This window comes from Phyllobates terribilis, unplaced genomic scaffold (assembly GCF_046119375.1).
Source record: "Phyllobates terribilis strain yellow unplaced genomic scaffold, ASM4611937v1 Scaffold_8__6_contigs__length_399053987, whole genome shotgun sequence".
In the NCBI taxonomy this organism is placed as follows: Eukaryota; Metazoa; Chordata; class Amphibia; order Anura; family Dendrobatidae; genus Phyllobates; species Phyllobates terribilis.
Genome location: NW_027362768.1, coordinates 337,662,888 through 337,685,460, shown reverse-complemented (window position 1 = coordinate 337,685,460; position 22,573 = coordinate 337,662,888). Strand labels below are relative to the sequence as shown.

At 48.8% G+C, this 22,573-nt stretch overlaps 1 protein-coding gene across 1 annotated transcript in view; it reads left to right on the top strand.

The window, feature by feature from the left end:
• The window catches only part of LOC141157421 (cadherin-related family member 3-like), a 67,919-nt gene extending 49,342 nt beyond the window's left edge, over window positions 1–18,577 (top strand). The window contains exons 15-19 of the mRNA XM_073644669.1: window positions 13,636–13,829; window positions 13,907–13,926; window positions 14,129–14,160; window positions 15,377–15,425; window positions 17,125–18,577. Of these exons, the coding sequence (XP_073500770.1) occupies window positions 13,636–13,829; window positions 13,907–13,926; window positions 14,129–14,160; window positions 15,377–15,425; window positions 17,125–17,273 (444 nt within the window). The 3' untranslated portion in view covers window positions 17,274–18,577. The remainder of the gene's footprint in view (window positions 1–13,635; window positions 13,830–13,906; window positions 13,927–14,128; window positions 14,161–15,376; window positions 15,426–17,124) is intronic.
• The last annotated feature ends 3,996 nt before the right edge of the window (window positions 18,578–22,573 follow it).

The window sequence follows — 22,573 nt, the reverse complement described above, 5'->3', positions numbered from 1 at the left end:
TACCCGCAACAGCCAGCGTGATTGGCAGGTCATCATTTTCTTTGGAGGTGGGAACACCAGCTGGTGTTGAGCGCTGTCCGACATCGATAGCACCACCTTTGGATCAAGGCAACCTAACATGTCCGCCTGCATCTTCCTCACAGACCGGCAGTTTGCCGGGGACACCCTTATCAACCCCGTCTAAGCACAATAGCCAGCCCTCGGTCCCTCAGATGTGGACAAGTAAAAGACCATTTCCTCCTAGCCATGAGAAAGCTAAGAGGTTGAATTTCACCATCTGCAAGCTCTTGGCTACAGAAATGCTGCCTTTCCGCCATGGTGGACACAGAGGATTTTCGAGACCTTATGTCCGTCGCAGTGCCCCAGTACCAGATGCACAGTCGGCACTACTTCTCAAAGAAAGGTGTGCCTGCGCTCCACCAGCATGTCGCACACAACATCACCGCTTCTTTGAGAAACTCTGTGTCTGACAGGGTGCATTTCACCACAGACACTTGGACGAGTAGGCATGGACAGGGGCGTTACATGTCGCTGACTGGGCACTGGGTAACTATGGTGACAGCAGGACAAGGGGCTGCTGTCCAAGTCTTGCCGTCCCCACGAGTTGTGCGTCAATCCTCTTTATGTCAAAGTTCCTCCACTGCTTCTGCCTCCTCAACCTCCTCTCGGTCTTCCACCTGCACCCAAAGCCTGTCTGGTCATGCCACAAGCTTTCTAACTGCGCAGAAGGGATCCTGCACACCTCCTTACTATGCTGGCAGTAGGGCTCAACGTCATCAGGCGGTTTTTACATTGAAATGTCTGGGAAATGTGAGTCACACAGCTGAGGAGTTGTGGTCAGCTCTGGAGAACCAATTTCATGAATGGTTGTCTCCACTGGACCTGAAACCAGGGAAGGCCGTGTGCGACAATGCTGCAAACCTGGGTGCGGCCCTTCGCCAGGGCAATGTCACACACGTGCCTTGTATGGCTCACGTGTTGAACCTGGTTGTCCAGCAATTTTTAGCCCACTATCCCAGACTAGATGGCCTTCTGCAGAGGGCACGGTCGCTGTGTGCTCACTTCCGCTGTTCGCATCCCGCAGCTCAGCGACTTACATCTCTACAGAAGTCGTTGGGCCTGCCACTTCACCGGCTAAAATGCGATGTGCCTACCCGGTGGAATTCAACTCTGCACATGTTGCAGCGACTGTGGCAGCACCGACAAGCCCTGGTGCAATACGTTCTGACGTATAGCCTGGGCCAACGAGATTCAGAGGTGGGGCAAATCACGCTGGAGGAGTGGTCTCAGATCAGGGACCTATGCACCCTTCTGCACAGTTTTGAAATGGCGACGAAGATGTTTAGTGCTGACGATGCCATTATCAGCATGACTATTCCGGTGATTTACATGCTGGAGCACATGTTAAACAGAATTCGGAGTCAGGTGGTGGCACAAGAGGAGGTGGAGGAAGTAGAGGAGGAGGAGTTGTATGCGGAAGGGCTAACATCTGCAAGGTCCAGACGGTCGGCAGCACCAAGGCGGCAGGCATGTGAGGGTGGGGGAGATGGTTTTACCAGGGCGCATGGTAGCAGCCAAACTAGTGAGGAAGGTGCAGGAGCCCAGGAAGAAGTGGAGGACGAACTGATGGAAGACTCATCAGATGAGGGAGACCTTGATCACATTTCTGTTGTGCGAGGTTGGGGGGAGAGGACAGAGGAAGGAAGCATGATTGTTACCTCGCCACCAACACAACAGGGACTTGGTGCTCCTGGATGCGCAACACACATGAGTGCCTTCTTGCTGCACTACCTGCAACATGACCCTCGAATTGTGAGAATTAGAAACAATCCTGACTACTGGGTTGCCACACTGTTAGATCCCCGGTACAAAAGTAAATTTGCAGAAATTATTCCTGCCATAGAAAGGGATGCACGCATGCAGGAGTATCAGCAGAGACTGTTGCAGAATCTTACATGTGCTTTTCCACAAAATACCAGTGGTGCACGTAGTGAATCTCACAGTTCCAACTTGCCAACCGTGGGACCGTCAAGTGTTCAGCACTCAAACCGTAACAGAACCACAGTATCTGCTGGTAACATCAATTTTGCGGAATCATTTCACCACTTTTTTAGCCCATCCTTTGCAAGGCCACAGGAGACAAGAAGTCTGACACATAGTCAACGCCTAGAGACGATGGTACAGGAGTATCTCCAAGTAAACATTGAAGCCACGACTGTGTCACTGGACCCTTGCTCTTTTTGGGCTTCCAGTCTGGATAAATGGCCGGAGCTAGCCACTTACGCCTTGGAGATCTTGTCATGCCCCGCAGCCAGCGTTCTGTCTGAACGTGTGTTCAGCGCTGCTGGTGGTGTGCTGACAGATAAGCGCAAGCGGCTCTCCACTGATAATGTAGACAGACTCACGTTCATAAAGATGAACAAATCATGGATCCGAAACGACTTTTCTACCCCTGTGTCATCCTGGGGAGAGTAAAAGCTTGATGATTGGTTAAAATCACCCTACCAACCGTTTTAAGCTTTCAAATTACTAATCATGTTTATCTGTATCTTGACTGGAAAATAATTTGGGCTTTGTAGCAGTGTGCAGCACTGATCCTATTAGGCCATCTATACTAAAGCTTCACCAGATTTAAAATTTAAAATAATTTTTAGCTGCAAATAATTTTGGGGCTCCGAGATGCGCAAGACACATAAGTGCCTTCTTGCTGCACTACCTGCAGCATGACCCTCATATTGTCAGAATTCGAAGTAATCATGACTACTGGGTTGCCACACTCTTAGATCCCCCAAACTTTTCGATCAACCTTTTCATTTTAATAAAGACCAAAAAAATGGTCATTTTTGAAATTATAAGCATTAGCAGGTTGTTAGAAACTGAAATCAAACAGTTTTCAACTCAAAACTTTATTCTAGGTGATGTTACATTTTCACATAGGACCCCTTGTTCGAAAGGAGCTTCTGAACTCTCTCGTCCATTGAATTTGTCAGGTTTTGGATGGTTTCTGCTTCAATTGTTTTGCATGAGGACAGAATACCCTCCCAGAGCTGTTGCTTAGATGTGAACTGCCTCCCGCCATCATAGACACTCCTTTTAATGATGCTCCAAAGGTTCTGAATGGGGTAGAGGTCAGGGGAGCATGGGGGTCACACCATAAGTTTGTCCCCTTTTATGCCCATATCAGCCAGAGATGCAGATGTTTTATGTGCAGCATGAGATGGTGCATTATCATGCAGAAAAATGATCTTGCTGTGAAATACACGGTTCTTCTTCTTGAACCATGGCAGGAAGTGCTGTTTGAGAAAATCCACATACATTATGGAGTTCATCTTTAGCGCCTTCAGGGATCCTAAAGGGGCCGACAATCTCTCTCCCCATGATTCCAGCCCAAAACATTACTCCACCTCCTCCTTGTTGGCGCTGTAGCCGTGTTTGCGTGGGGTGTCCATCAACCAGCCATCCTCCACTCCATCCATCTGGACCATCGAGCGCTGCACGGCACTCATCCGTGAACAAAACTGTTTTGAAATCAGTCTTCATGTAATGTTTGGCCCACTGGAGCCGTTTCTGCTTGTGTGAAGTGGATAGAGGAGGTCGACAGGATGGCGTATGCACAGCTGCAAACCTCTGAAGGACCCTGCATCTTGTTGTTCGGGGGACGTTGGAGGCACAAGCAGCTTCAAAAACTTGTCTGCTGCTATGACAAGGCTTTTTGGCCGCTGCTCTTTCAACCTGACGTAATTGCCTGTAGGAAAGAGTCCTCAATTTGCCCTTATCAGCACGCACACGTGTGTACTGTGAATCAGCTACATACTTCTTGATTGCCAAGACACTTCATCCTGATCATCGCACAATGTTGATTGTAGTCATGCCTTGACCTAAACACTCCACAATTTGTTGCTTCTCAGCAGCCGACACATCCTTTTTCTTTCCCATTTTGGCAGAAAATGTAGGCTGCTTAATAATGTGAGACAGCCTTCTTAAATAGTCTTGCCTTTCATTTGACACACCTGCCAAACTAATTAGCACAGGTGTCTGCAATTGCTTACAGTGATATAAAGAGCCCTGACACACATCACCATCAATGAGTTTAACTGACAAACAAACAAATTCTTCCCTTATCACTCCTAAACACTTTTTGCATAATAATTTGGAACGCAGTGTACATGTGCTTTTCCACAAAACACCAGCGGTTCACGTAGTGGATCTTACAGTTCTAACTTGCCAACCGTGGTCTGTATGGAGTTGTTCAATAAAGGGCCCAAAATTAAGATAACATAGATGGGAGAGGTCTCTATGAATAGGAATTCCTAAGTATTTGATACCCTGTGAGGGACAGGCAAAGGGAAAGTTGGACTGGATGGAATCCTATATGGATTTGGGGAGGGAGACATCGAGGGCCTCAGACTTCGCTGCATTGATTTTAAAATTTGACCATGTAACAAAGTGATCTATTTCAGCCATAACAGCATGGATGGATATATGTGATTGAGTGATATATACTAGGACATCATCAGCAAATAGAGAGCACTTGTACTCGGTGCCTCCCACCTCAATCCACCTAATATTGGGGTTATGGCGAATTGATGAGAGCAGGTGCTCCGTCACTAGGATGTATAAGAGAGGGGACAGAGAACATCCCTGCTTTGTCCCATTGGTGATTGTGAAAGGTGATGAAAATGTTCTGACGCGCCCCCTGGGACTTGGGACACCCGGAGCCGGACCCTTTTTGGTGGATGCTGGTGGTTGTAGTCTCCGTGGCGGCAACCCGGTTCAGTGGCTCAGGGCGGTCAAACCAGTGGCGGAACTATTTATGTGGTTTTGATGTTTAAATGTCCGACTACGCCACCCGTGGATTGCGGTCAGAGTGAACCGCCGCTCCAGGGCAGACCGCTGAGGCTGGTGTTGTGGGTGCAGCAGAGCGTAGCATAACTCCCCACGGGAGGAGTATAGCCTCAGGGCAGTGTATGCGGAGGATGGGGGTGATGGTGCAGGGCAGCAGCAGTAACGACACGGAGTCAGTGATGCAGTCCAGGGCCTTTACTCACAGTTCTTATTATCCAGACCACGTCTGCAGGTAACGGCTGCCCACGTCGTACTGTGCTCACCAGGTGAGGGGCTCAGACAACTCCCAGATAACTTTGGAGCACTTCACAGGACCCCCTTTGTGTGTCCTTTGTCTGGCCTTTCTTACCAACACTTCTGTCCGGCTGCCTCGGGCCTCCTCTTGGTAAACTTGGCGCCAGTTTCCCTGACCCTATGTGGTGCCTTCCTAGCGGGTGTAGCGAGGGGCTGCACCACATAAAATGTCAGAGCCTCCGGTTTCTAGCTGAGGGTCGTTTCCTGCCTCCACTAGTTCGGGGAACGGTCTCCCCCTTTGGCCTGACCCCTCCACGCAGGTGGATTCGGGCGTGCGGTGGCGACTCGCCCGTCCGCACCCCTGGGATCCCTTCATTCCTCGTTCCTGGAGCCTTCTCCGCTCCTCTTCCTTCCTTCTCCCTCTTCCAGGCCTGGGCCTCTGTTACTAGGCCCGCCTCCGGAGCAGAGCTCATGCAGAGCCCCTGCTCCCTGCCACTTCTGCTCAGACTTCTCTGCACTGAACTAAGATGGTGCCCACCTTTTATACTCCCTTCTCAATGCACCCAGGAACTGCTTCCTCCCTGCTCCTGCACTACAGGGTTCCCCTTCCTCAGTGTTCCCTCCCCCCACTCCAGCCAGGGACAGGGACTGTCGTGCCCATCTCAGGGGCATATTGGTCGCCCTGCCCCACGGCAATGTGGTGTAATGCATGCAGGTGTCGGGTCCTGATCCACACTCCATCCTTACCTGAGAGTGAGATATCACACCTCTGGGTGAGGTGCAATACGTCTGTAGCAACCGAGCCCTCAGGGTGCTACAGTTCCATTTATCTTCAGCCTAGGTGACGTATTGCGATACAGGGCCGTGATTTTGGCTATAAAAGGGTCCCCTAGACCCCTACCCCAAGCTTTTTAAGAGAATCATATATGGCGTGCCAGGAGACTCTATGGAATGCTTTCTCAGCATCCAACGAGAGTATCTAATTACAAATTTTTAACTGCATCTAGCCCAGGAAATACTTTGTGCCTAGTAGCAGTGTCTGCTAGTCAGCGGATTATCCCGGCTGTTAAGCAAGCTACACCACCTGTAGTTTAGACACTTAATTTTTTCAAAGGAAATGATTCGGGACCATGGGATACTTAGTGAAGAGCATCAGGAGGCACCCCAAGGCATAGGGGCTGGGACTGGCAGTAGGATGCCTTGCGGTGGACAGCCGAGCTCGATCCTTATAAAAGCTTTTTAACTGCAGCAGCTTTAGTGGACGCTACTGGAGCTGGAATTACGCGGCTGCTGGCATGAGACTTGCCCTCCAATAGATCCTTGTAAATGGATTTAAAGTGTATTCATTCAAATTAGAGAGACAATTTAAATTAAAAAGCTTAGAGCTGCCTCCACCACAGGGGGGCTCGCTCGACCCACCAGCGGACAGGCACCAGTATTGGGAGAAGGGGGCTGGGCGTCAGGGTTCACCGCGGCTCTGGCACAAACCCGGCGACACGGAGGTGGCACGGGCAGGAGCGGACTGGCCGTGTCGGCTTCTCACTTTTTGGATTTTAGAAGGGCATGACATGCCTATATCTGTGTCTCCCCCTCCTTTTACTCCTCCACCTCTTTTATTTTCGCATGACTATATGTACTTGTCACTTTTCCATGTGTTAGTTATGTCTTCTGAGCAGTTTGTCAGCTTTTGGACACCTTTGAAGGTGTTTTCTATGTGTTTCTATGTGTTTTTGTTTGCCTGCCATTGTTTTTAACGGTGTTCGAAGGTGTTCGACGAACAGTTCGACGAACAGTTCGGCGAACACACGGGTGTTCGACGAACCGAACCGAACTCGAACACTACGGGGGTGGCTCAACACTAATCAAGACTCCCATATCCAGGTCAACAGGCAGCTTACCAGATCTTGCTCGCATTAGGTAAGCCGGGGTACAGTTGGTGGAACCTACCGGAATGTGGTTATACAGGTCCACCAGATCGGGCAGTTTCTCAGGCCACAGACTGCGTTCTTCCAGGGGCAATGTTTTTAGCAGATCTATCACCACCTGGTTCATCTTCTCGCAGAGTCCATTAGTTTGGGGGTGATAGGGCGTTGTTCTTATCTTCTTGCAGCCATACAGGTTGCAGAACTCCTGGAAGACCTCCGCTTTGAAGGCTGGTCCTTGGTCCGTCAGCACTTGGTCCGGGTACCCATGTGGGCGGCAGAAGTGCAGCTGGAAGGCTCTAGCTGCTGTTTGTGCTGTTAAGTCTTTGACGGGGACCACCACTAGGAATCGGGAGTAGTGATCCACGATGGTTAGGGCGTAGACATACCCGCTTCTGCTTGGAGCCAGTTTAACATGGTCCAGAGCGACCAGTTCCAGGGGCTGCCTGGTGATGATGGGCTGCAGGGGAGTTCTCTGGCTGGCACGGTCCCTTCTTCTTAGATTGCATGGGCCACAGTCTCTACACCACCTCTCAATGGCTCCTCTCATGCCTATCCAGTAGAACCGTTCACGCAGCAGGAACTCCAGCTTCTTCCATCCGAAGTGCCCTGCCCCATTGTGGTAGGCCTCCAGCACCATAGCTGCGTCCCGTCTCGGTACCACAACCTGCCAGATCAGCTCATGTGTCCGGGAATTGACCATTCTGCGGCACAACTTCTCCTTTTAGAGAAACAGTCTGCTCTTCTCCGTCCACAGTTGCTTAGTCTCTTCCGGAGCGTCTGGGTCCAGGCGGGCATCAGCCTGGGTCAGCATCTCCTTCACCAGACGGACTGTGGGGTCACTGTCTTGCGTCTCCGCCCAGTTGTAGTGGGGTAAGGGGTTGAACGTAGCGGATCGCTGGCCCCTCACACGGTGGGAATACTGGGTAATCCCATGACGGTGAAATGCTGGGAGTTCGATCTCTTCCAATTCTTCTGGATCCTCCCCTTCGTCCGGTAGGTTTGGCATCCTGGACAGGGCGTCTGCGTTGGTATTGGAGCGTCCTGCCCGGTATTTGATCGTGAACTCAAAATTGGACAGGCGGGCCATCCATCCCTGCTCCAGGGCACCCAGTCTTGCAATGTCCAGGTGTGTCAACGGGTTGTTGTCCGTGTACACGGTGAACCTGGAAGAGGCAAGGTAATGCTTGAAACGTTCGGTTACTGCCCACACCACTGCCAGGAACTCTAGCTTGAATGAGCTGTAATTCTCAGGGTTTCTTTCCGTGGGTCGCAGTTTTCGGCTGGCGTAAGCAATTACACGTTCTCTCCCCTGCTGGATCTGGGACAGTACGGCTCCTAGCCCGATGTTGCTTGCGTCCGTGTGGAGGATAAAGGGCTGGCTGTAATCAGGGTACGCCAGGATTTCATCCTCCGTGAGGGCCATCTTCAGCTGGCGGAAGGACTCCTCTTCCAGCTTTTCCCATTTGAAGGGTGGCTTCTGGTTTTTGGCCTTCCTGGACTGGCCTATCAGGAGATCCTGCATAGGAGCTGCCTTCTTGGTAAAACCGGGAATGAATCTTCGGTAGTAGCCTACCAACCCGAGGAACTGCCGCACTTCCTTTATGCTGGATGGTCTTGGCCAGTCCTTGATCGCGGTGATCTTGTCAGGGTCGGGAGCCACTCCGTCAGCACTCACCACGTGTCCCAGGTATTGTACCTTTGGCTTCAGTAGATGACACTTTGAGGGTTTTACCTTTAGGCCATAGTTTGTCAGGGCTTCAAACACTTCTGCCAGGTGTTCCAGATGGTCCTCATAGGTCTTGGAATAGACGATGACGTCGTCCAGGTATAGTAGGACCGTCTCGAAGTTCCGGTGTCCCAGACAGCATTCCATCAACCGTTGGAAGGTTCCTGGTGCGTTGCAGAGCCCGAACGGCATACAGTTAAATTCGCTGAGTCCCATCGGGGTGGTGAATGCTGTCTTCTCCCGGTCCACCTCTGCTACAGGAACCTGCCAGTACCCGCTAGTGAGATCCAAAGTAGAGAAGAAGTTAGCAGATTTTAATGCAGCTAAGGACTCTTCTATCCTTGGTAACTGGTACGCATCTTTGTGTGTGATACGGTTGACCTTCCTGTAGTCTACACACATTCTCATGGTGTTGTCTTTCTTTTTCACTAAGACTAGTGGAGCTGCCCAGGGGCTACAGCTGTCCCTAATTACCCCAGCCTCCTTCATGTCTTTTAGCATCCCCTTGGCGTGTTGATAGTGTGCAGGGGGTACGGGTCGGTATCTCTCCTTTATGGGAGGATGGTCTCCCGTGGGGATGTGATGTTCTACCCCCTTTACTCGCCCGAAGTCCAGCGGGTGTTTACTAAACACTCTCTCATACTCTTGAACCACCCGATAGACTCCCTGTTTTTGGTGTGAGGGAGTGGAGTCAGTACCCAAATGCAGTTGCTGACACCAGTCCTCCATTGGTTTCTTAGAGCCGTTACCTTCCTCTGGTTGAGATGGAGGCAAGGGTTCCACGGCCTGTACAGAGTTCTGGTTGATGGTGAACAATTTGGCTAGCGTGGCATACCGGGGCAGGTATACTTCTCTCTCCCCGATATTGATGATGCGGATGGGCACCCTCCCATGGCGTACATCGACCACCCCCCCGTGCTGTCAAAATGGTGGGCCTACTGTCTGAGTAGACGGGTTCTACCATTGCTTGGTAGTCTCTACCTCTTAGACCAATAGCTGCCCGGCACCAAATCATCATCTCACTTTTTGGGGGCATGGCAATAGGGAACGGGTCACACATTCTCACGCTACCTATCTCACCACCAGATAGTTCCACCTGTTGCCGTTTCCTCAGTGCCCGGATCTCTTTTTGGAGCACACGCTGCTGGCTGGAACTGGCGTTCTTGGCAACCTGCTGCAAAATAAGAATCACCTCTGCAAGACAGTTTTCGATTACGTTAGTACCTAGGGTTATCTTTGGGTGACTCTCGCGACGGTCAATGTCCACAATGATCAGTCCTTGTGCCGGCAGTTCAACTTTACCGACCTTGATGGTCACTTCTTTAAATCCTATCTGAGGCACGGGCTGACCATTGCTGGCTATAATGCTCAGGTCGTCATCTGGGTAGCGGGTTATGTCCGAGTCATTCCAGTACCGCTTGAAGAGCACGTACGGGATGGTGGTAACCTGTGACCCGGTGTCTAGTAGGGCACTCATAGGAATGCCATCCAGTACCACAGGCAAGACCGGAAGTCCCCCTACTTATTTGTCACGCCAGTTTGATGGGCCTGATGATCTTAAGCCTGGGGGTTGGCCCTCTACCCCAGGTTGTGCCCGTTTAAATGACAGTACCTTGCCATATGTCCGGGTTGATTGCAGCGGCGGCAGATGGGTCGTCCGTCCTCGTTGTATCTGTCGCTGGGTCTTCCTCTGGCCGGTGGGGTCCTCCTCAGTCAGCGCCACGGGACGTCCTCCGGTCCGGATGCCAGCTGGATCTTTCCTCGAGAAGAGACCTGTAAAGACTGCACAGTTCTGGTTAGCGCGGCAACGCTCTTATTCAGCTCTTGGACCTGATGGTGCAGGTCTGTAGCCGGGTCATTGTTCAAAGCCTGCGCATCAGCTCCCACAGGCCCTGCAGACAAGGGCGCCGCGTCCTGGTGATAAGTGATAGCAGGGCGCCTGTGGGTCACAGCGCCACCTGGTGCCGGTTCTCGGAGCACCCGGATGGCTCTGTCCTTGAACTGTGCAAAGTCCAGGTCAGGGTCCTGTAAGGCCATTGCTCGCAACTGGATTCGGTGGGCATTGCACAGTAGACCCTCAATAAATTGTTCGGTCAACAGCTTGTCTTCATTTCCCACGCTGTCAGGGTCTGCCTGCTTAATGGCTCTCAGGGCCTCTTGTAGGTTTAGGGCATAGTCTCTTATACTTTCATGTGCCCGTTGTTTGCACCCATAAAATCTGAGCTTTATTTCGGCTGAGGTGCGGGTATCAAATGTGTCTTTCAGCCGGGCTAGTATCTCTCTGACAGTCCTCTTCTTCCCAGGTGACCAGGACTTTACCTCCCTTTGGGCTGCCCCGATTAACTGGGCCACCAGAATGCTCACTTTTTGCTCTTCTGTGAGGGGGTATACCTGGAAGAGGCTATCAAGTCTTTCCCTAAAGTCACTCAGGGTATGTGACTCCCCTGAGTACTGGGGTAGCCAGGTTGCCCCCGGGATATAGGGCATGGTGAATGGCATGACCGCTGCAGCGGTTGCGCTGGCGGCCGGTGTGGCGGTGGAGCTCCCCTCGGTGTCCGACATCCTCCTTCCCCCCTAGTGGACCGTGGCCTACCTTGCGATGCTATTCTTCCGTAGGCCGCGTCTCCGCAGTCGATCGTCGGGGTTGAGGACCTGGCGTCGCGCTCCGATGACGTCAGCGTCGTTCTTCCTCCCTTCCAGGACCTTGCGCAGCGTCAGTGCGTGGGGCGGAGCTTCGGATCTCGCGCGCTTTCGGCGTCCACGCCCCTCTTCTTCCCGCGCGGCGTCCTGAAGATGGCGTCCGATGGCGGGAAGCAGCTGCGGATGGCGGGAAGACGGCAGAAGACGGCGGGAAATGGTTCAAGATGGCGTCCGATGGCGGGAAACGACTCCGGACGGCGGGAAACTTCACCACAGGTAAGTATAAAAGTCTTTTTCAGGCATGCAGTACCCGGTGGTTGCGAGCACGAAATCCTGCCGACTACGCCAAAGTTGACGCGCCCCCTGGGCCTGTGCTGTGCAAGGGGATACCCGGAGCCGGATCGCTGGGGGTTGTAGTCCTCCGTGGCGGTGACCCGGTCCGTGCCCAGGGCGGTCCAGCCAGTTGCAGTCTTAAGTAATAACAATGTCCGACTACGCCACCCGTGGATTGCGGTCAGTGGGGACCGCCGCTGCGCTGCAGACCGCTGAGGCTGATGTTGTTTGCGCAGCCGAGTATGGGATAACTCCCCACGGGAGAAGTATTGCCTCAGGGCAGCTTGTGTGGATGATGGGAGTGATGGTGTGAGCGTCCCAATGGTAATGGTGCTGGTGCGGCGATGAAACACAGAGACGTGTGGTGCAGTTCAGGGTCTTTACTGATGGTATAAAGCAGACCCTCCCGGGAGTACTGGTTAGCAGTAGTGGCCTGGTCAGTCTGTGAGCAAGCAGGATCTCCCCTGGCCAGGTGGAGTTGTAGGCCTCCCCGACTATCTGCACTCTTTCCTGGCTACCTTGCTCTATGCGGGTAGAAGTAGCCCACGTCCCTGAGTATACCGTGTGGTGCTCACCCGTATGGCCGGTGACTTGGGGCCTTCCGTTAGCCTCCGCTTCACGATGGCGGCGCTGGTCCCTTGCTTGTGACCGTGCCTTCGGGTTTCTAAGGCCAGAGGACATGGAATCCCCTGCCGGTTGGATTCTGCTGCTGGACCTGGATGTCCCCACAGCCTCGGACTCCGTGTCCGGGTTAGTGTCTTCAGCCAAGGCGAGCTATCTAGCTTCCAGCCTCTGGCACTCACTCCTGCTCCTACAGAGCTCCTGTTGTCACTTTCCCTGTGTCTGCTGTCCTCCAGACCTGACTGCGTCTCTGTCTGGGACTTCACTCTCTAATCCCGCCCCAGACCCAGTTTATAAGAGCAGATTCCTCCCCTCCCAGGTCTGGGTGGGCCGTGTTGCATGCTTAGGGCTTCTGACCAGAGAAACCTCCCACTTGCTCTCAGACATAATATTTCTATTACTGTGGCAACCAGACCCCTGGGGTGCCACAGAGATTGCAGGTCTCCTGGTGGAAATCCTTTTGTTAAAGTACACGGAAGCTGGACTCTAAGCCAGGTGGGCTAACCTAACCAGCACTATTGTATGGACTTGTTATTTTATGTTTTACCTTCTACCGGACAAAGGCTGCATTTACGTTTTCTGCTGATGTGATTTATGAGGACTGCAATAAATCAGCCGCAATTTAAATAGAAACGGTTCCTGTGTCAGCCTCTTAAAAAGCCGAGTGAGTCGATCTACCACAGTGTATATTGATAGTCCTAATGTAACACTGACCAATAATGGTCTGATGGGTACATTTCATACTGGCTTTGTTCTGGGCTGTGATTGGTCCGATTGTCATATGTGGAAATTTTTTTCCCACCTTCCCCTATTTAAAAGTCTGTGAAAATGGACAGCACATTGATGACATCCACGTTCTATCCGATTTTTTTCATGGACCCATAGACTTGCATTGCCGAATTAAATCCGACACCCAGATCAATGTTTGACAAGTTTCCACGATTTTGCATGAGGCACTCAGTCTACAAAAAATCACAGACATGTGCACAGCCCCATAGACTATCATGATACGAGTGATATCCGTGAAAACACGAATTAGCCCTGTTCATAAAAAACTGCTGTCTGAATGAGCCATTCATATAATTATAATTTTGTGAGTCTCAACTCTTTAATTGTTGACAATGAATGTACCGTCTTATCTCCCCCACCGTAGGAAGAGCAGCTCTAAAGCACAAACTGCTGCTCTACAAAGTGAACTGCAATATAGACCTAAAAAAAGGAACATTTATGAATATGCGCAACTTTTACTATATGGGAAGTTATTGCTCATTACTTATATTTGTTTTACTTTTTCAATTTTTTTTTGTACAGAAAAGAAAAGGACTAACAATAGTAGACAAGGATGTTAACACTTATAACCCCTCCGCCTGGTATGTGCCCTTTCTCCTTACCCTCATGGCTCTGTTCCTTACTGCTCTTCTGGCTTGGGCATGTCATCTGCTATGGAAATACGGCAAAATAAAGGCGTTGTGCCAAAAGGCAAGAAACAAGGTTTCCAAAAAGAGGTGAGAACGTCCATGTGCGTCCTGTGCGTCCCCGTAACTAGACCGACTACTAACTTCTCCGTGTTTATCCCCGACAGGGTCAAGACTTACAAAGCAGGTAAGTGTCTCTCAAGATACATTTAAGAGCCAAAAATCTCGAATTTGAAGGACAATCCTGAAAAACCCAAAAATGGGTGGTCTCGGATACTTTGGAGGTGTTTTGGGCCGCCCTAGGCAGGGCTTCAATGTTGCGATTTTTGTCTTTACTATTATATATAAACTGTTTTTATACTTTTTTTCTTTTGTCTTACAATAATTAGGAACAAAAAAAGAGAAGGTGGAAATTATAACGGTGAGTGGTATTTTATATCCTTGTGGATTTTATTTTGATAATATTGTATTGTCAATCTCTATGTTAAAACTTTACCTCTTATATATATTTGCTTACAGGGCTGTTAAAAGGTATTTTAATGCCCTAAGATGATTAAAAGCGAACTTGCTAATAGCGAAACTTAAATACATCGTAAAAGGCGCAAACACAGGCAAAATAAATAACTTTTACATTAAAATAGATACACAGGTAAAAAAAAATTAGACGCAAGACTAGGCCATAAGAATAAAACAAACCGTAGTAGGTATGACCATAAAGTTTATGCAGACCGCGCACAACGTGCCAAAACTAATAAAGACCCTAAAATTAACATAGAGCCCCAAATAAAATTAGACCCCAAATTAATAGAGACCCCCCTCAAAATGAATGCAGACCCTAGGTAAGACCCTAAAATGGATACAGACTCCAGAACAGACCCCAAATGAATATAGACCCCCAAAATTAAATCAGACCCCAAAACAGGCGGTACAATTAATAAAGACCCCAGGTAGGACGACTCAATAGTTCATTCAGATCTCAGACTATATCCCAAGCTTAAAATTGATAAAGAAAGAAAAATTTAGACATACTCCTGACCAGACTAGAAATTAAGGTCCCCAAATCAAATCAGATCCTAGATAAGACCCTACAATTAATATAGACCCTAGACCACATCCTGAATTGATGTAGCTCCAAAAAAGGAAATCAGAACTTAAAGGTGTTGTCTAAGTTTGGTATAAAAGTCTGTAGTTGCTTTACATGACTGCAGACTTTTGAATCCTCGCATTGTGCACAGTGCGCTCTGTCAGGATTCTCTGGGACCGGCAGCGAAACCAGTCAGTCACGTGACTGAAGTATGCAATATATATACTTGTGGCCACATTCCAACTAGACGTGCGTCTAGTCGGAATGTGACGGAGTATGCATATTCCAACGTGATGTGAGGATTCACAAGTCTGCGCTCACATAAAGTGCCAAACCTGGACGACTCCTTTAAACCAGACACCAAATAAGACCCTAAAATTAATACAAAGCACAAGAACTCAAGAAAAAAACTAAAGTGTTTGTGATGTGCAACACCCTTATAGGGAGCTGTTGATGTCGTCCATTAGATACACACCATTTATAGCACAACCACTGAATACTATATTCTATTAGTTTGCTTGAGAAATCTTTTTTTTTCTCTCGTTACTTTTAGGAAACAACCACCTTAGAAGCCATCTTTGATGGGGAGGCCGTGGATCCAGGTGAATTGAATTTTTAAGTAGACATAAGCGACTCGATCCGCAGCAACCTAGTCCAATGGCCATGTCAGTAGTCCATGGATGCCACGTGGGAGCCCTGCAACCCTCCCTCTACCTGCACCTTTTTTGATTAGTAGGCTTGGTGTTATGATCTGCAACAAGTACTAAGGAAAGATAGGGGAAAGCTGTCCCTACAGTAAGACTGAGCTGAATCCCTATGATGTAGCGGGCTGCCTGTTCCTAGCGAACAGACGCGCCTTAGTCCTCGGCTAGTCTGAACGAAGACCTATAGCATAAGGGGAGGGATCCCTAAAAGAACTAAGGACTGGGACAAAAATGGGACACCTTCAAAACAGAGAAGTTGTTGCAGAACATAAAAAGACAAACTGACAAAAAGGTACTAGAGGTCCCAGAAGGACCAAGCGAGCTGACAGAGAAAGGCACCGAAGCACCTGGCTAGAGAAACAGTCAAACGCTGAAGTCCAGCAGAGTCAAAAGGGCGGAGCTGGAATATAAAAGCAGATGGTCACGTGACCGCAAAACACAAGATGAAAAAACAAACAGGAGGGTTCTACACTTGGTGCAACATCATGTCTACATCATGCCTCAACGATTGCCAGGCCTACAAACCAGAAGAGGCACAAACATGACTTATTTATTTTATAAACAGCTCCATTTCTCTATGGAGGTTGTATGTGGTATTACAGTCCAGTTCAATTCACTACAATAGAGCTGACCTGCAACAATAGATACAACCCATGTGGCGCAGGATGAAACTGACCATGTTTTTCATTTAAAGGAACACTAAACTTACAAAATTAACCGATATTCCAGCAATTCCTTCCCTAATCTTTTAAAATTCTTTGGTCTTATTTTGTCTCATATTACAATTAAAATATAGAAATTTATTAAGACATCTTCTCTGTATGACTCAGGAGCTTAGCCTTGTCCCTCCTCCTTTTCCTTACTGTTCTCTGTGTGGTTGTAAAAAGGAAAAACTGGCGGCAGCAGGAGCCTCCCCCCACTGCTCTGACTGCAGTAAGAAAATGGATTTTTAAGCTACGTTTCTTGGCTTGTTTTAAAGGTAGGTTTTCTGAGAGCGGCATGATGTAGGGGCTGAGACCCTGATTCTGATTATGTGTCATTTGCTGGACTGCCTGCTGTCATTTTAATGCAAGCACAATTTTCTCTGCTGCAGATCCATCAGATCTCTGAATGCTGAGCCCTGTATAACCCCACCCACACCACTGATTGGCTGCTTTCTGTGTACACTGTACAATGTCAACAGGCTGCCAATCAGTGCTGGGGGTGTGGTGGGACTAGCTGGCACGAGGCACCTAGTCCTGTAGTGATAATCTCCTGCTGATAAAACCCTGACTTTATTGAAACTTCAACACACTGCCTACCTTCCTACACATCCCTGGAATCAGGGTCTCTGCCCCTAAATCATGTTGCTCTCAGATTCGATATCAAAAGCCTGCATATAGATTTCCTTTAACTTTCCTTTAAAAGATAGGTTTTTAATATTGTAAATTATTTTTTTGCTCATTAATTGAATGGAGAGGCTTAATGCAACAAAGTCTAGATTAATCATAAGTTTCTAAAAGTGTCCCAGAAAACCTGAAAAGTAAAAAAAATAATTCACAGGTAAATTTATGTTCCGATATAAGTAAAGTCTATTAAATCTCTTCTGTTGTATCAGTCACAGGGAACACGTATGAATATAATACCAAGTCAGGAGCAAGAAGATGGAAGCCCACATCCGCCAATGAAGAGAAGATAAAACTTTCTGATATTTCCACTGTCTCTGAATCCCTTCTTCCGCTTGTGCCTGCTATTAAGAATACATAAGGAAAAACATTCACTTTAAAGATCAGTCCTATGTAATCATTATTGAACCTGGATTCTACTTTGTTAAGTTTTGAGATTTTTGCATTATACTTCCTCTAAATCGATAAAATAACCTTAAAAAATGTAAAAATGTATAAAATGGGATCTAATTTGTTGCTGTTATGTTCTTAGAATATATTCAACGTCTTCACTATTAGAGTAGGTAATAATGCAGACAACCCTAAATACACACCCCAGAGGATCCTGTGAGCTTTGCCCCATTGGTAAAGACTAGAGCGTAAAATTAGTATCAAATAAAAAGGCCCATATCTTCTAAACCGTATGGCCGATTCACAAGAATTCTCAGAGGGAATAAAATAAGAGCAAAAACTGAACACTTTTAATCTGTTGACAGGTCCTCTTCATAGATGAAGAGCTACAACTTGAACCAGAGGAGTTTCATAGGTGGCTAGAGGAGAAGGCTAATGATGGGCTACTGAGATGCAATCTATGTATTCTTGGGATTCACGCTGTTAGGTAGGCATTAGGTAGCGTTCACACAGGCAATACAGTTAGGTCCAAACAGGTACAGTTTTATTGCTTTCATAAAACTTTAAGGGATTCAAAACCAAGGGATCACAGAAAATGAACAGTTCATTTAGCAGGGCACATAGGTTAGTGTGGGCTCACCCTAAGAGATTACAGTCCATTCTCCCCGAGCAAACTTCATACACCAAAAAGGCATGATCCCACCAGTATCCCCTTTAGATCAAGCTCCAGCAGCTTCCAGCACCAAACAGGAGTGTTCAACCCAAGGCACTCACACTGAACTGGCTGCACCTTCCACACGGTTCTGTGCAGCTCCAACATACAGACTGATCAGCTTTCCTAGCTGACCCATGCAGTCTCCATTCAGGGAGAGATTGTGACTGGTCTCTCTCACAGCTACTGCTCACATTTTAGCTGGTCACAAACCAGCAGCACACTCAGTTTTGCTCAATATTAAGCAGACTGACCCACCAAGGTGAACACATGCCCTGGTTCATAGTTAAAGCAAGCAAGGTGCATCTAATTAAGACCTGCAGTGCTAGGATTAACACAGTTTTACCTGATTTTGCTACAGTATTACACATTGGCATGTGATGCGGCACCAATAGCAGTCTTTCACCCGGATGACAGATAGCCAGGCGTTATTGCGGATCTCAACAGACAGATAATCCCAGTAAACATATCATAGATATATCTTAACAACAGATTAACAACGGTTATTTTGATTTTAATCACATTATTTTAATATTTACCAATAAAGGTTATATTTTATTCCACATTCTAGTCCTCTCTTCTCCCTTCCCTATGGTAACTATCTTAAAAGGGAACACGGGTCTGTGTGGTGTGAGGATTAGTGTTGAGCCACCCCCGTAGTGTTCGAGTTCGGTTCGTCGAACACCCGTGTGTTCGCCGAACTGTTCGTCGAACTGTTCGTCGAACACCTTCGAACACCGTTAAAACCAATGGCAGGCAAACAAAAACACATAGAAACACATAGAAAACACCTTCAAAGGTGTCCAAAAGCTGACAAACTGCTCAGAAGACATAACTAACACATGGAAAAGCGACAAGTACACATAGTCATGCGAAAATAAAAGAGGTGGAGGAGTAAAAGGAGGGGGAGACACAGATATAGGCATGTCATGCCCTTCTAAAATCCAAAAAGTGAGAAGCCGACACGGCCAGTCCGCTCCTGCCCGTGCCACCTCCGTGTCGCCGGGTTTGTGCCAGAGCCGCGGTGAACCCTGATGGCCAGCCCCCCTCTCCCAATACTGGTGCCTGTCCGCTGGTGGGTCGAGCGAGCCCCCCTGTGGTGGAGGCAGCTCTAAGCTTTTTAATTTAAATTGTCTCTCTAATTTGAATGAATACACTTTAAATCCATTTACAAGGATCTATTGGAGGGCAAGTCTCATGCCAGCAGCCGCGTAATTCCAGCTCCAGTAGCGTCCACTAAAGCTGCTGCAGTTAAAAAGCTTTTATAAGGATCAAGCTCGGCTGTCCACCGCAAGGCATCCTACTGCCAGTCCCAGCCCCTATGCCTTGGGGTGCCTCCTGATGCTCTTCACTGAGTATCCCGTGGTCCCGAAGCATTTCCTTTGAAAAAATGAAGTGTCCAAACTACAGGTGGTGTAGCTTGCTTAACAGCCGGGATAATCCACTGACTAGCAGACCCTGCTACTAGGCACAAAGTATTTCCTGGGCTAGATGCAGTTAAAAATTTGTAATTAGATACTCTCGTTGGATGCTGAGAAAGCATTCCATAGAGTCTCCTGGCACGCCATATATGATTCTCTTAAAAAGCTTGGGGTAGGGGTCTAGGGGACCCTTTTATAGCCAAAATCACGGCCCTGTATCGCAATACGTCACCTAGGCTGAAGATAAATGGAACTGTAGCACCCTGAGGGCTCGGTTGCTACAGAGGTATTGCACCTCACCCAGAGGTGTGATATCTCACTCTCAGGTAAGGATGTAGTGTGGATCAGGACCCGACACCTGCATGCATTACACCACATTGCCGTGGGGCAGGGCGACCAATATGCCCCTGAGATGGGCACGACAGTCCCTGTCCCTGGCTGGAGTGGGGGGAGGGAACACTGAGGAAGGGGAACCCTGTAGTGCAGGAGCAGGGAGGAAGCAGTTCCTGGGTGCATTGAGAAGGGAGTATAAAAGGTGGGCACCATCTTAGTTCAGTGCAGAGAAGTCTGAGCAGAAGTGGCAGGGAGCAGGGGCTCTGCATGAGCTCTGCTCCGGAGGCGGGCCTAGTAACAGAGGCCCAGGCCTGGAAGAGGGAGAAGGAAGGAAGAGGAGCGGAGAAGGCTCCAGGAACGAGGAACGAAGGGATCTCAGGGGTGCGGACGGGCGAGTCGCCACCGCACGCCAGAATCCACCTGCGTGGAGGGGTCAGGCCAAAGGGGGAGACCGGTCCCCAAAACTAGTGGAGGCAGGAAACGACCCTCAGCTAGAAACAGGAGGCTGTGACATTTTATGTGGCGCAGCCCCTCGCTACACCCGCTAGGAAGGCACCACATAGGGTCAGGGAAACTGGCGCCAAGTTTACCAAGAGGAGGCCCGAGGCAGCCGGACAGAAGGGGTGGTAAGAAAGGCCAGACAAAGGACACACAAAGGGGGTCCTGTGAAGCGCTCCAAAGTTATCTGGGAGTTGTCTGAGCCCCTCACCTGGTGAGCACAGTACGACGTGGGCAGCCGTTACCTGCAGACGTGGTCTGGATAATAAGAACTGTGAGTAAAGGCCCTGGACTGCATCACTGACTCCGTGTCGTTACTGCTGCTGCCCTGCACCATCACCTCCATCCTACGCATACACTGCCCTGAGGCTATACTCCTCCCGTGGGGAGTTATGCTACGCTCTGCTGCACCCACAACACCAGCCTCAGCGGTCTGCCCTGTAGCGGCGGTTCACTCTGACCGCAATCCACGGGTGGCGTAGTCGGACATTTAAACATCAAAACCACATAAATAGTTCCGCCACTGGTTTGACCGCCCTGAGCCATGGAACCGGGTTGCCGCCACGGAGACTACAACCACCAGCATCCACCAAAAAGGGTCCGGCTCCAGGTGTCCCAAGGCCCAGGGGGCGCGTCAGAACATTTTCATCACCTTTCACAATCACCAATGGGACAAGGCAGGGATGTTCTCTGTCCCCTCTCTTATACATCCTAGTGACGGAGCACCTGCTCTCATCAATTCGCCATAACCCCAATATTAGGTGGATTGAGGTGGGAGGCACCGAGTACAAGTGCTCTCTATTTGCTGATGATGTCCTAGTATATATCACTCAATCACATATATCCATCCATGCTGTTATGGCTGAAATAGATCACTTTGTTACATGGTCAAATTTTAAAATCAATGCAGCGAAGTCTGAGGCCCTCGATGTCTCCCTCCCCAAATCCATATAGGATTCCATCCAGTCCAACTTTCCCTTTGCCTGGCCCTCACAGGGTATCAAATACTTAGGAATTCCTATTCATAGAGACCTCTCCCATCTATGTTATCTTAATTTTGGGCCCTTTATTGAACAACTCCATACAGACCACGGTTGGCAAGTTAGAACTGTAAGATTCACTACGTGAACCACTGGTGTTTTGTGGAAAAGCACATGTACACTGTGTTCCAAATTATTATGCAAAAAGTGTTTAGGAGTGATAAGGGAAGAATTTGTTTGTTTGTCAGTTAAACTCATTGATGGTGATGTGTGTCAGGGCTCTTTATATCACTGTAAGCAATTGCAGACACCTGTGCTAATTAGTTTGTCAGGTGTGTCCAATGAAAGGCAAGACTACTTAAGAAGGCTCTCTCACATTATTCAGCAGCCTACATTTTCTGCCAAAATGGGAAAGAAAAAGGATGTGTCGGCTGCTGAGAAGCAACAAATTGTGGAGTGTTTAGGTCAAGGCATGACTACAATCAACATTGTGCGATGATCAGGATGAAGTGTCTTGGCAATCAAGAAGTATGTAGCTGATTCACAGTACACACGTGTGCGTGCTGATAAGGGCAAATTGAGGACTCTTTCCTACAGGCAATTACGTCAGGTTGAAAGAGCAGCGGCAAAAAAGCCTTGTCATAGCAGCAGACAAATTTTTGAAGCTGCTTGTGCCTCCAACGTCCCCCGAACAACAAGATGCAGGGTCCTTCAGAGGTTTGCAGCTGTGCATACGCCATCCTGTCGACCTCCTCTATCCACTTCACACAAGCAGAAACGGCTCCAGTGGGCCAAACATTACATGAAGACTGATTTCAAAACTGTTTTGTTCACGGATGAGTGCCGTGCAGCGCTCGATGGTCCAGATGGATGGAGTGGAGGATGGCTGGTTGATGGACACCCCACGCAAACACGGCTACAGCGCCAACAAGGAGGAGGTGGAGTAATGTTTTGGGCTGGAATCATGGGGAGAGAGATTGTCGGCCCCTTTAGGATCCCTGAAGGCGCTAAAGATGAACTCCATAATGTATGTGGATTTTCTCAAACAGCACTTCCTGCCATGGTTCAAGAAGAAGAACCGTGTATTTCACAGCAAGATCATTTTTCTGCATGATAATGCACCATCTCATGCTGCACATAAAACATCTGCATCTCTGGCTGATATGGGCATAAAAGGGGACAAACTTATGGTGTGACCCCCATGCTCCCCTGACCTCTACCCCATTCAGAACCTTTGGAGCATCATTAAAAGGAGTGTCTATGATGGCGGGAGGCAGTTCACATCTAAGCAACAGCTCTGGGAGGGTATTCTGTCCTCATGCAAAAC